This window comes from Argopecten irradians, chromosome 5 (assembly GCF_041381155.1).
Source record: "Argopecten irradians isolate NY chromosome 5, Ai_NY, whole genome shotgun sequence".
NCBI lineage: Eukaryota > Metazoa > Mollusca > Bivalvia > Pectinida > Pectinidae > Argopecten > Argopecten irradians.
In genome coordinates, this window is record NC_091138.1 from 7,466,217 (window position 1) to 7,481,663 (window position 15,447).

A 15,447-nucleotide genomic window follows, 5' to 3' on the forward strand; every position below is an offset into this window, starting at 1 on the left:
ATTGTTTGACTAGATGTTTAATTATCCCTGTCTATCAGTGTTTGATGTTTCACACAACATTTCCCCTCATCGACCGCTGAGGGGATCAATATAACACGATAGTTTCCCTCTGGCACGGATTGCAATATGTTCACATAATCTGTCGGCCAATATTTGACATTGTGATAAAAAATGACGGTATGGACGGTACTACAGGTGTGTTACACAGGTAAAACTTGGTCACGTGATCTACAAATAGTAACACTGTGGAGATTAGACCGAGGTCTGGTTCTGTTATCAGTTGGATGTGTGTGCCACATGCATATTCATGACCACATACTTCTCTAGGTTCTATATCAAAGTCCGAGTAAGGCTTCCAAGATCATTGAGTCTATCGGTGGACGAGCAGAAGAATGTGAGGTGTACGTAGGATTGAACTGTAAGGAACAGTTAAGGGCTTCTTCTAATGATCTCTATAGTACCAATAAGTTAATTGACAGTCCGGTATCAGAATATTTACTCGAGACCTGAAGTAACGGGTGGATTGCCTTTACATATAAACATTTGCCTGTGCTGTATTACTTGTAAATATGTCTGACGGAACTTTCCATCGAGCCGCGAGGGACGGGTACCTGGATCCCCTCCGCCGGGCCACAAGGAAGGACCTTAACACCACAGACGAGGATGGCATGACCCCAACCATGTGGGCTGCTTCCTACGGGAACCTAGCGGCACTCAGGATGATCGTTGGTCGTGGGTAGGTATTGTATTGACACGTCCCGAAATGACTATGGTCAGCCCTTGCATCCTAATTCTCTTTAGGAACATTTAATTATATATGTATTATGAGTTTTCTGATGGAAGCCCTATGAGGGTGAAACAGATGTTATATATATTTAAATTAATGTGAATGGTCCATTGAACATGTCTGTATTTATTTGATGTATACATTTAATTTATACATTAATTTTAAGTCATGTTTTGCATATACTTCCTAAATATTGATTCAAATAGTTTTACTATAAATTTTATTGTACTTTTTGAAGTCATTTTTAAAATTGGTACAGTTACGCTTGCAAAACGTGGTCTTATACGAAGGACATATAATGAAGATCAACAACAGAATATAAAAAATGTGTACTTTTCCGTTATTTCCAAACATATTTTTGAAACACATTATCATTACATTTTTTTAATTTTAATTTTGAAACCTATTGGTGCATTCATGCTCTGCTGTTATTTTATTATAATCCATTGCGATTTTGCTAAACATTTTGTACTGGTGAATGATTAAGGAAATACATAAAACATAGACCTGGAGTTAGGAAATTATTCACGACGCCATAAACGTTCCATTATAACTAATGCTATAAATGTAGTAAAACACGCAGTTAATAAGATATATTTGTATACTGTTTAGTAGTATAGGAGTTCCTTAAGGAGTTGATGTATCATTCCGGAGTCTGAAGTGATGCTTTAATAAAATGGTATCATAATGAATACTCAGTATATCAGTCTCTATCAGTCTCCGTCATAATATTCTACAAATGACAAGATAAAACCATTTAATAATCTTTAAAATGTATCATTTCATCCATTATATTAATTGTTTAGTGGAAAGACATGCAACTCAGGTTGTTTTTTAGTACAAATAAATTATCTATTTCCAAACTTTCAGACAATTGTCCTATAGAGGGAGAAAATACAGTTATACAATTTTAACAATGCAAATGTACAAAAGAGACATCTGTATTGTTTAAGTCTTATATTTTATTATTACCATTTAAATTTCTCCTATTCTATATAAAATGAAACATAGACATCTGTAGTTTTATAAGTCAGCAAGTCAGTACATGGCCCTGAAGAAAGACGCTTCATGTTGGTACGACATTTGCACTAAATAAAAGATATATGATGCGTTTAAAGAAAACAGCTCAGTTTCTTTTTCTTTTCCTGAAATCTAATCTTTAGATTGAAGGCACGTGAGCGATAGCCTACATTTCCCGGTAAATCCTTGATGTAATCTTTTATCGTTATTTTATTCAAGGAACCCCATTGACATATATGTAGAGTGTCGTTATCTGGGTGGTACAGACACTGTGATTCATAAGGTACATGTGGGCTGGACCAAATTACACCATGTTATTGAATTATTCATGTACATCACTCCTTTGTTTAATTTCTGTTTAATCACCTCGCCTATCTACTCTGTATTTACTCAGTTTCGTATCAGTAGTTTAACATCTACATCTCTCAGTTCAAATTTAGGATCAATAGTTATTGGAGCTATGTTGGCAAAAATGCTGAAATTGAATATAACAAAATTATCTCCTCTTTGAGTAACTATTTTAGACATTGTCATTTCAACTACATAAAACTAGTGAAGCAATGTTATTAGCCAAAATTAAGGGGCACTTGGTAGTCAGTTTTTGATAAATATTTCGGATAACGGTGAAGATATCCCATTCACCATTCTCATTGAAAACACCCTAAACTCTGACATTGTAAATATGGCCTTTATTTGCTGGTTAATATGTTTCCAAATGTAAACTGTTCAACGAGTCAACAACTAATTATTAATATTTACCAGCATGACTGTTTGGCTTGTAATACTTGTAGTATCTGAAATATCAGCCACGGCCAATACTATTAGGTCATCTTGTAATACTTGTAGTATCTGAAATATCAGCCACGGCCAATACTATTAGGTCATCTTGTAATACTTGTAGTATCTGAAATATCAGCCACGGCCAATACTATTAGGTCATCTTGTAATACTTGTAGTATCTGAAATATCAGCCACGGCCAATACTATTAGGTCATCTTGTAATACTTGTAGTATCTGAAATATCAGCCACGGCCAATACTATTAGGTCATCTTGTAATACTTGTAGTATCTGAAATATCAGCCACGGCCAATACTATTAGGTCATCTTGTAATACTTGTAGTATCTGAAATATCAGCCACGGCCAATACTATTAGGTCATCTTGTAATACTTGTAGTATCTGAAATATCAGCCACGGCCAATACTATTAGGTTCTTGACTAAATATCACCACGCCAATACTATTAGGTCATCTTGCCACTGAAATATCAGCCACGGCCAATACTATTAGGTCATGTCATAATGGATATCCTTTACAACTTATGGTTTAACAGGTAGACACCAATTACAAATGTTAATGGTCATGGATAAGTAAATTCACTTTGATTATCTATATATATTCTACCAGCCACAACATGCATTGTCCCATTTTCCATATTAATTTTAAATTCCGTTATTTTGACTTCGGGATTTGATCACGGTTTATAAAATCAAGAAGTAAAACTAGCATTTGCCTTACAACCGCATTGCCTTTTGCCTTGAATAACCGTTATTGGCATTCTAAATATAGATTTATTGGACAGAAATGTGTAAGAAGTAGAAAAAACCAGTGAATTGCTTGGCATGGAATAAATAATAAATGGGAGTACATGATGATTGTATTACAGTGCCTGGTACTATCTGGGGATATCAGTTATAGGGCGGGTTCTATAGCTCATCAGGTTAGGGCGTTATTTTACACGTGTATTGTACAGGAATTCATAAACATGTGACGTTATGTAGTATGTCCAGCCTTAACTTTCGATAACGTGCCAGGGGTGGCTCTCCAACACTCGTGTGTAAAATGATGACTTGATTGTTATGGATCAATAAAAACAATACTTGATCTTAAGTTATGGTGTTGGTTCAGTATTAAGGTTCATGCCGTATGAGCCCCAATCGTGTTATATGAATCTCGTCTTAGAGAAGAAGTATGAGAATGGGCCGAGGAAGTATGAGAGTGAGCCGAGGAAGTATGAGAGTGTGCCGAGGAAGTATGAGAGTGAGTCGAGGAAGTATGAGAGTGAGTTGAGGAAGTATAGAGTGAGCCGAGAAAGTATGAGAGTGAGCCGAGGAAGTATGAGATTGAGCTGAGGAAGTATGAGAGTGAGCCGAGGAAGTATGAGAGTGAGTCGAGGAAGTATGGAGTGAGCCGAGGAAGTATAAGTGAGCCGAGGAAGTATTGGAGTGAGCCGAGGAAGTATGAGAGTGTGCCGAGGAAGTATGAGAGTGAGCCGAGGAAGTATGAGAGTGAGTCGAGGAAGTATGAGAGTGAGCCGAGGAAGTATGAGAGTGAGTCGAGGAAGTATGAGAGTGTGCCGAGGAAGTATGAGAGTGAGCCGAGGAAGTATGAGAGTGTGCCGAGGAAGTATGAGAGTGTGCCGAGGAAGTATGAGAGTGAGTCGAGGAAGTATGAGAGTGAGTCGAGGAAGTATGAGAGTGAGCCGAGGCCCGAATAAGATGTCAGAAACAACTCCTTGTTACATGTAACGACGTCGTTGTCAGATGTGAAGACCGTCACTAGTCTTTGGAATATTAAACACATCACTAAAATATGGCTTGATCACTTTTGTATCAGCAACATTTCATATCCGAAGTTTTAAACAGGAGGATATAATCTAGCGTTAAAATTCAGTTGAGAAAAGCTGATCACTGAGTAAGGATCTGGTGGCCAGTAGATCAGGTGTTGTTTCCGGACTAGATACTTCCTCAGTCAACATTCCCTTAACTCATTACACCTTTTTTTTAATTTAAGGTAATCTGAAGAAATCTCAATAATTCGATTGATTGTATTATTCAAATTAAGGAAACCAACGATCTTTTGAATCCAGGTCATTACTTTGATGTTCTCATTAAACATGTACTTTATAATAACATATTTACCAATTTAGCAAAACAAAACAAAAATAGTTAGAAAATGCTTTATAAAGCAACACGATATGTGGGTAGGTTATTTTGAAGTTGGTACCAAAGAACAGCGTTGCTAGTTATTAATTCAGCAAAGCTTTATCATTGCATGAATCATGTGTCATCAATAAAAATCGAAAGTAGATTTTTTTTAATATTTACAACTAAATAGTCGCCCGGAATCGATATATAGAGTGGTTGATTTATTTTCAGACAGCTCTCAGAAAAAGATAAATACGGTAAGGGAATGTGTATTGGCCCTGTTTACCATAGATAAGATTTTATTGTATTATTTGAAAATCAATATTCCCGAGAACAATTTATGGAGGACCACATGCTCCACATGTGTCGGAGTACAGCTCGTTATTGTCTAGGGTGATAAATACACGGTAGTGCGGAGTAAAATGGCCGAGTTTAATTTATTACTTACATCTATAGCGGTGTCACCAAGTACTGGAATACGTTTTACATATTTCAACATTTCCTCCACAATCGATCCCTGAATAGCACTGCCATGTTATAATCTCAATCTATAGACATCTAGATAAGAAACTAGTTCTCACACCAATAAACCATTATAAATCTGAACACTCCATAAACAATTAAACTTTACAGTAAACCACTAACTGTAAAACACCTGATCTGCACGTGTGATTACATATCGTAGAAGTAGAAAATGGCGAAATAATTTTTCAAGAAAAAGATCATGCATAGGTACCATTAGCTGCTGTAGAGTAGTTGAAAAGACTTCTAGACAGAATGGTGTTGTCTTTCGGAGTCAGTAGGCCGGGTATGTATATCGTTCTAAGATACGATACAACAGTTTGACTCAAAATTAAAATTTCGCAGCGAAAAAGTATCTAGGCATGAACAGGTGAAAATAAAACGCCGCAAAAATTCGTTAGTTATGATACAAATTAATCCGCAAAAATTCGTTAGTTATGATACAAATTAATCATTTTTAGTTACTTTGTCCAAATACACTAAAAACATTCTTGATGCCATTCGTTTGAGTCATTTGTGAACTAAATACCAAAGTACATTTTTGTCATATTTTTTTTTACTCATTTTGATTTTCATAAACCTGATTCGTAATTTGCCATTTTTTTTTATATCGATTATTATTTTAAAACAATCTTCTTCCTCTAGAGGGAGAAAATATCTAATTTAAACAGTACAAATATCTCTTCCTTTATACATTATCGGCCTCTTGACCATCGTCAGGTACATGGAAACTCCCTGATATAATACCGTAGTCATCACTAATATTTTGATCTGTTGAATTCTAGTTCACATTTGACCAGGTGCATTTAAGTACAATATATTTCTAAATGACCATAAATTCATGTTAATATTAATATGTATATCCATTTGTGCACAATGTAAATCCTACGTTTGAGTATAAAAAGTTATCTTTTTTATCTACTTCGGTTGGAATAAGGAAATAATGCAACACAATTTATTTCTAGCAAACAAATATATGAAAATCCTTTATAAATTAACTACTAATTTAATTTTAATTGTTTATGGAGTGTTCAGATTTATAATCCTTGTATTTATATAAGGTTTATGAACTCATTTTTAACTCTTCAGGTTTTTCCTTTTTCTCTTTACACAATTATTTCAAAGCGGTCCTTTTGTGATGATTCAACCTTATATCCTTGAAATAGTTTTCTTCTCATTTTTTTTCAGAAATTTACATATTTCATTAGTTTAATTTTTCAATTCCTCGTGAAAACGGATCATGATTTGCTTACTTAGATATTAAAATTTATATATGTTTTATATAGGGGTATAACACAGAAATCTACTTGTACTCTAAATAAACCGTGTAGCGACTTATGATAAGTGTACGCTCAGATTTGTGTGTTATATAACTTAAAATATAGTCAAGTTAAGTCCACTTTTATTGACTGACGCCTTTTCCCTTAGAAAATATATTTTACGTTGCCGTACCAACCATGTCATGTTTTACGTTATGGGCCGTAACATATATAAGCCAATGAAAATGCTTGTAACAAACAAGATAAAATTATCATGAGGTAGTGGTCTTATGTAAGACGATTGGATCATAAACAGCAAAGATATCTTCATTTTTTTATTGCCATAAGTATATCGAAAAGCTCACATTCCTTATATCCGTGGTGACATATACCTTGTGTTCTACGTGTGACTGTAGGACATGTGGCGATGGTTATCTTTATGATATCGAAAAGGAATGTCTATAAATATCACACTTGTCCACGATGTCCTCGCATCGTTATCACTGCATCACTTGATATCTACTTCCTCGCTGATTACACTAACTAATTATCAATAGACGCCGATAGGCTAAACACTCTTCCATTCAGAATTCACGAGGACTCCACTACTAGGCTATAAAAGATAGCAAAATATATTATCGTTGTCATTTTATGATAAACGTGGTATCTATCACAAGGGTTACTTAAGCAATCTTTATTCTACGAATACATTAAGATGTTTTTTTTTATCTTTGGATGTCAAAAAAGATCTGACGTTACCATTCTTATTGATAAACTTTGTGGAAAACTTAGTGGGTCATTAGGGATCTTCTTTAACAAATCGATATGCTTTGTGTTGTTTCCTAGGTATTGATTTGATCGGTTCACTGTCTTTCCTTATTGTTTTCGTTGATGTAACATTCCATATATCACCAGAAATATAGCAAAATAATAAATGGTCATTCTTTATTGGTTTCAGTATGATTTTGCATAAAGCAACAATTTTAAGTTAAAATTTTAAAAAATCATATGATTTTGTTTTGTTAAATACATAATATAGAATATATATATATAATATTGTCTGTGATCACGAGAGACTTTTTACAAGATACTGTAATCATTTTCTCTATAATATTACTTCAAATATATAAACAAGGTACCCGAGCGTACAGCGTTATGCTGAGCTAACAGGAATATGATAGCAACGCAGTAGGCCGTCAGAAATTAATGAAAATATTTATTATATTTATGGATTTGTAAGACAAGGACAGGGCTCCGGATAATTCCTAATGGCCGTCAAGTGGGTAGATCGAGGTGTCACTATTTGTTTACACGGGGTGTAGCATAGTCTTTGTTTACACATCAGTTACCTCCCTTTGAGATTAGACCCGTTATATCTCCGCCTGAGCTGGATAGCCTACGTCAATGTTACACCTGCATGTTTTACCTGTATAGAGATAACGCCAGGATGTTTAGTCCTACTTCAAACCTATTGAGTCCCGTTCCTACAGGAGGAGCTGATGTAGAGGCAGTTCTGATTATAGATTTTAATGTCTTTTCATGTCTGACCACCAAGGCAACCTGCACAGATGTACCTTATCTCGATAACGTGTTTTACCTTGTATCATGCATGCTGGCAAAACAGTTTGGATATTGTCTTGTAAATAACGCGGAGAAAAAGTTTCATTTATAAAACTTAGTTCCTTAGTTTATATTTGAATCTAAGGTTTTTAAATGCACTAACTCGTAGAGCATTTGGCTTATTACGTTTATATCAAATCACTATGGATATATTTCCACTCGTTAACACACGCACACGCACACAATATACATGTATATCAACATGTGGAACTTTTGATTGGATCATTTTCACTATAGAAACAAAATTATATACATTTGCTTAGTGTTACCTTACTTATTATGTAGGCAATAACATATATCGTCATTGTATGATTAACTACCTTTTCAGTAACTCTTTCCCGCTTTTACTTTGAATAAGTCTTTCTTTCTTTCCTTCGGTCATCAATTGGGTCGTATCAAATCAGTAAATAGTTTCAAAAATTTACTCCTCCATTATGCCTCTTTGTTTCGATTCTTACTTCCTAAACCATCTCAAGGTGCACTCTGTCCTTTAATTACATTTGTATGTGTAGTTTCATAAATTATAAAAGGCAAATTCAAGTATTTTCGGCACTGTGAGGTACGTTACATGACGAACAGACATGTGTTTATTTACACAGACTGTTTGGTTTTAAAGTCATAATTGGATTTAGATTATTTTTTATTTAAAGTTAAACGTGCCATTATTTTCATCGAAAGAGATGAAAATTATTTTGACAGTATTGCCAAAAATCTTTGTATTTATGTCTCCAGTGTAGTGAAATTTCATATCACATTTTTACAATGTTATTAGTGTGTTTCCATATTAACATACATAAGGCATAAAAGCAAGAATTTTACAGTGTATTCTGTGTTGTAACGTATTGGAATAAGGCATCATACATGTTTGTCAGTCTATTTGAATTCTTTTTACAACTTAATTCATCAAACCTGATGACTTTCAATAGTGATGTCGATATTTTCGCCCAATTATTGCACATATAGCTTTAACATTCTATTGTGCAACTTAAGAAAGTGTTAATGTTTCAAAGCCGGGTATTATAATCAGAGAAAAACTACTGATTAACAGTAAAACTTGGATAACCCCCGTGGATTTCGAACTAGCAAGCCCGAGTAGTGAAGAGCTCAGTCATTAGGGAGTTTTAACGACCTTACTACATATGTAGTACCTAAAACAGACCATAAATACAAGTCTCTACTTGGTGGATCATAAAAACTTTGATCAGGAAGATGTAACAACAGACGTGTACAGATATGTAGGACCTTGACCACCTATAAAACAATGTTAGGTAATAGAGATAAAGCGTGTCCTGTCACATCGCATATATAAAAAATGTCTGCGTAAACTACATCTGGTTTAAAATATGATAATTTATTGTCGCTAAAAATAGTATCTGTTGTGTGCTTTTCAAATGAGTATTAGTAAAATAAATATATCAGTACAATTCACATCACGAGAGAAATTCTAACGCCAAAAACGAAATTCACTGGTGCCAAAATGTCGAGCGCTTTATTTATTGCAATCTTTGACATGAAAATCAACAATAGAAAAATCGATATTTATTGGCAGCATATGTATGTACAGTAACGGTGCGTAAAAGTCATTTAGATATACGAAAACATATGTACGTGATGGATATAAACTTCTGTAAATCTAGCGCTAAGCATCCTAAAGAGATAAATATACAAAATGTGGTAAAAGTTTACAACTTGGCATACTATTAAGCCCATGGTTTATCGAGCTTCTACCCCTTCCAAGGCAGCTAGGGGCGGGTTCTTCTTGTTTCTTAGGGCATTTCAACAGTTATATTTGAAGAGCTTAACAGTAAATAAAGCCCGAGATATTTTCTCCGATTTCCCGATACGATGATGCCTAAGTTGTAAAGGAAGCCATCTTTGTTATCGCCCAGCAACACACTGGCTGACGTCACGTGTCCATTTGTCATACATTGAGTGTTGCTGATAGAGTACAATGGGGGTACATTTTGGAATTTGTCCACTTTAGAAATGACACAGATAACTTTATTCGGGACTACTTGCTGTGAAATTCTCCCGTTATCGTTACACTTAACGGTCAAGCACGGGTACAAACCACAGCTGGGGAACTTATCAAATTGTACATTTTCCTGAGTACAATATATATCACTTTCATTAGACATTATTTAGCGAACACTGCGGTGTATCATTGGTGTTTTTGGAATGTAATATATATGGTATAGAGATATTATATAATTAACTTATAATATATCAATTTTTCTACTACAAGCATAGAATTCTTATTTAGTACCAAAGAGTATACCTATCATGAAAAGGTTTTCATTACATATCAACGTTATAAAACCTATATAAATCTTGAAAGTTTGAGTAATATGCATATTTATGACGTGCCAGACACCTTTCTAAAAAATTTATTACAACGATTGTATAAATTGTATAAATATGTCAAATAAAATGATTAAAAAGAAAATTCCATGTATCTCGTATATCTTGGAGCGAAAATATGCTGATTGAAACAATTGATTCAGAATTCATTATGACTTAATTTTGAAGAGAACAATCAACATTTAGGCTGATCCATGTTATTATCACATACTTCAATACTTTCCCTTCAGGACAGGAAGGAAATAAAAACAACAGGTGTTCGCCGTCTGAGGTTTAATTAGTTCACAGGTAAAAACGAAACATACCCAAGAGAAACGTTTATCATGTTAAGCAAGAAACCGAAAAACAAAATCAATAAACAGAATTTATCGCTATAGAACACAGTTACTCAATATTTGATTATCTTCCCTATTTAGGTTGAGCTTTAAGTGACATTTCATGTTAGAATAGCTTAATACATTGCTCTCCGAGCATTTTAGAACTAATAAAAACTATCCTGAAGTTTTAGCCAGCCAAATTATATGTATGGCACTATGTGTAATTTAGTTAAAAGATAAGCGGGCGAGGGACCTTCTTTGAATACAAGTCGCTTTATATCCTTACCGATGTTCAGTATGTTGTCAGGAAAAGAAAAATCAATTTTATGAATTTATATCTAAGTGCAGAATTTGTCATGCATTGACGACCTTTTTGTACAATATGAACAGAGTTATGCTTTGCTGCATGTGCACATGTGTTACTAATATGCATTTATGCAAACGAGGAAGTTAATATCGAAACCATCTTCCATTAACGGTTTTTTATCTAGGGTTTTGGTACTGGGTTGAAATAACATTAAGTCACTTCTATGGTTTATTCGGAATGCTTTGGACACTAAGTCATAGGACGAACTTAATGAAGTTATAGTCAAGAAAAAGTGTGTTTTTTTTTTTTTTTTTTTTAATCTAAAATGTTTCAGCTGTTTGAAAGAGACTAAGTAGTGCTCAGACACAAATTATATTACATATGATCTAGCATAATACAGTATTATTTTAAACTTAAGAAATAATTTGATCGGTAAAGTACACAGATTTTAATTTCTATCAAACTCTTTTCTTCTAAGGACAACCTGTTCTATATGAATTTGAAAAATGAATGTGCAGAGAACACATGTTTTGGGAAGGAGTGAATATATCCATGAGGTTTTTCATATAATGATTGATATATATAGGAAAAAATGCACAAACGACGAAGTCTTCGTTAAGCATTAGCGCTATTTATTTCATACCAACGGTAAAATACTGGCTGGTCTAGGGCAATATACTCATGCCGCCTGAGGTTGTATTGCATGGCTACCCATGTAATAAAGCCTCGTGACGTCACAGCGTAAACAAAATCTCTTTTTCCTCGGCAAAATTTTAACATTTTTTTCACAAACTTGACTGGTTTTACTATAGAAGATTCAAACAACGGAATTTGTGTTGAAAATATCACGTAATTTTTCATGTATGGAAAATTGACTTCCAGTCGAGGATTTCTTCGAATTTATTTCAAAATGGCGGGATATTATAGTTGTAAAATTGCAATAAAACGTCGAGGTATGAAAGAAAAATACACTTTCATAAGTGGATATGACGGATAGGGATATTCTACCCTCGGGATCACAAAATGTTGCAAAACCCTCGGCAAGCCTCGGATTTTACTACATTTTTTGACCCTCGGGTAGAATATCCCTATCCTTCATATCCACATATGAAAGAGTCTTAAAATATTGTCGCCTTTAAATGTTGTAAACGTTGAAATGAAAGACAATTTTTCTTTAATAATAATTAATACGTTTGACCTTTAGTAAAATCGACATGTTGACTTTAGATACAAACAAACAGATGCTTATTCAAAAAGTTACTATGAATTTCACACTGACATACCGACAGTCAAGCACGTGTAATATTTGTATTATTTTAAATCGTCCTAAAGATGTGTAGCATTTCAGTGTTAACCACAGATAGTTTCGTCATCAATCTATTGTCATATCTGGATTTTTTGGATAACACCAGACAAACATGGACATATCAACGGCCATTAAAAATTCGGAGTTTCTGTCTGTAATAATAAATTGCTAGATCCGATCTTTGATATGGATTTTCTAGCTTGCAGTTTAATAATGTCTTAACATCTGTGATTTGTATTTATTTTGTTTTAGCAATTACGTAACTGAACTTAGGTTTAGTTGATATGACTTATTTTTTAAAAATATTTTCCTTATTTACTGTCGTTCCAGGGGCGATCCTGATAAGATGGACCTCATGGGATTTTCCTCCCTCCATCACTCGTGTAAAAACGGACACATCAACGTCGCGTCATTCTTAATCAACTACGGCGCAAATATCTGGGCAATGGATAACGACTACAAAACCTCTCAGGACATAGCTGCCCTTTGGGATAAAACAGAAATTGTTAAGTTATTAGACGATGCAAAATCACAGCAGCAAGCTCTCAATCCTGGTATTGTCAAAAAATTGTGTGCAAAAGCTTTCGAGGATGCAGACAAAAATAGTAAGCGCCAGGATAAGCGAAACAAAGAAGCACAGAGAATTGCAGAGAAGGAGGATTCGAAAAGACTTCGAAACATCGATCCTGATTTTAAAGCTCCTTCAAAAATGAATGTTTTCAAAACGCTAACAATGAAATTTCGCTCCAATAACAGAAAGTACACCGGTAACAACGTTCAAGGTGACGTAAAAACATTTTCTGATATAGCAATTGGTACGAAATCGCGAGGTACTAAAAAGAAAATATTGCAAAAACAAATCAATGGTTTTGATTCTCATTCAGTGATGGATTTTAAAACCAGTGAATTTGATGGAGATGGTAACAGAACACTGAGGTCTATGAAGGGGACAAATGGATACCGGAAGGGCTCGGATGTAATGTACCTCACTAACAAGGAGTCGGAGAGCGGTGCCGGGGCATCCGGAAATAGGCCTGCCTTAACAAACGTTTTCAGTCTTCCAAAACAAAAGTGGAAAAGCGAGTCTGATCTAATTGATTCCGGAACAGGGTCTATTGATTCCCATGATGAGGAATCGGACCATCCGGGAATGTTTCGGAACGCTCTCGGTACATTATCATTCCTACACACGCGCCAGGGCATCACCGGGACTCTGAACGGATTCGCTAAAGCTTCCTCGTACGATTTCCTCGATGAGATTTGTGACAATAACGACAACCCAGAGGAGCTAACAAAGGAAAACAATAGAAACAGCCTCGGCTCCGACAGTATCGGTACCACGACGAGCTTAGAGGAGCGCCTCCAAGGCCCCGTGCCGTGGAAGGACGAGGAAGACCTTCTGAGTGATGACGACGAAGACCAGTCCGAGTTCTCTCCCTTAGTTCGATTTTTGGAGTCATGTGGACTAAGTAACTATACGTATATATTTACAAACGAGGACACAGACCTGGACGCCTTGATGCTACTTACGGACGAGGATTTTACCAGGCTAGGACTCAAACTGGGACCTCTGAGGAAACTTAAGGAAGCGATTAGAAAGAGACGAGAAGCACTTGAAATACCATCTGCGATGATTGACACGCACTTATAAGTACCGGTTTCACTCACTGGAGTCTGATCTTTTCAATTAGTGCTTGTACGATATTTGTCAAACATCAAAGGAACATTTTGAAAATGTCCGATATTTGTCTGATAAGCATGTTATTTCAATATAAACAGAATGGTTTGAAGACCAACTTCTCTGAACTCAGTATTATGACTGAATATGATTAAATTGATCAGAAGCCAATGCAGTAAAATCTATTGAGATTTGATAATGAAACATTTCCTTTTTAACTACCATGTCATGATAGAGATACAAACATTGTATGTTGATAATGTGCTATGGAAATGGCAGATTACTGTTGGTATAATATATCGGTGATAATGCCATTTTATTTACAACTGACATGAACGATGACATACCCATCGCTAACCTTTTTTTGTTGAATTCTGTAAGTTTGTAGAATTCTGTAAGTTTACTTGTTGAAATTTCCGTGTAAAGCCAAACATCCATGTTACAATAGTATATTTATGCGCATTTCGTGGATTATGACTCGTGGTTACAGATAGCGTCACCACGAAAACTACAACAACGAAACAGGATTTATTCTACATATCTATTATATTGGTTTTCATCCAAAACATAGTGATTTCAAATGTGTCACAATGCAGTGTGTTGACGTCAATTGAAAATAGGTTTTATGAATACGTTTTTGTTTTGTACGTGAAACAACACTGTAATATTTTGTTCGTGAAAAAAAGAAATGGATCATTTTTATTCATAATGTATATTAATTGCATTCACATAGCATCATTTATCTAGCATAGAGTTTGCTACATTATTCATAATGTATATTAATTGCATTCACATAGCATCATTTATCTAGCATAGAGTTTGCTACATTTACCATAGAGGGTTCATTATCAGTTCTCCTAATTTTGGAATCGTTATAGAAATATATCACAATTAACAACTTTTGAGGAAACCTCAATATTTATTCTCAGTTTCCAGTAAATGTGTATCACTCGGATATATCAAGTTGCTTTATCTATCAAAGAAATTTAAATAGCTATTATCGTTCAGATTCATACAAGTGTATTGGACAATTTACGCTATTCTGAAATTAAAGGGAAGCAACTCTCACATTATATTCATTTGTATAAAATGTTTCAGCATTAGTATATCATACCCTGTCAAAACTGTATAACAATTATTATTATCGTATTTTTATCAATCAAGATGCGTGGGTTTTAATATATATTAAAATGGATTATCTCTATTTTTATTAAAGTTTACAAAGCAAATAATGTTGTTGTCTTTCTTCCATCAGTTTAACCGTCTAAAGTGTTTCAGTTAAAAACCATGTAAGATCGCTTTTGAATAGTATTGCAAAAGAAAATAGAATAATACACTCGAGTA

The 15,447-nt window shown here is 34.6% G+C and overlaps 1 protein-coding gene across 1 annotated transcript; it reads left to right on the forward strand.

Annotated features, from left to right (window-relative positions):
• Positions 1–292: 292 nt before the first annotated feature.
• LOC138322755 (pre-mRNA splicing regulator USH1G-like) lies at positions 293–15,335 on the forward strand. The gene is made up of 2 exons (XM_069266842.1): positions 293–736; positions 12,756–15,335. The coding sequence occupies exons 1-2, from the start codon at positions 570–572 to the stop codon at positions 14,074–14,076; spliced, it is 1,488 nt and encodes a 495-aa protein (XP_069122943.1). The 5' UTR covers positions 293–569; the 3' UTR covers positions 14,077–15,335.
• Positions 15,336–15,447: the final 112 nt, after the last annotated feature.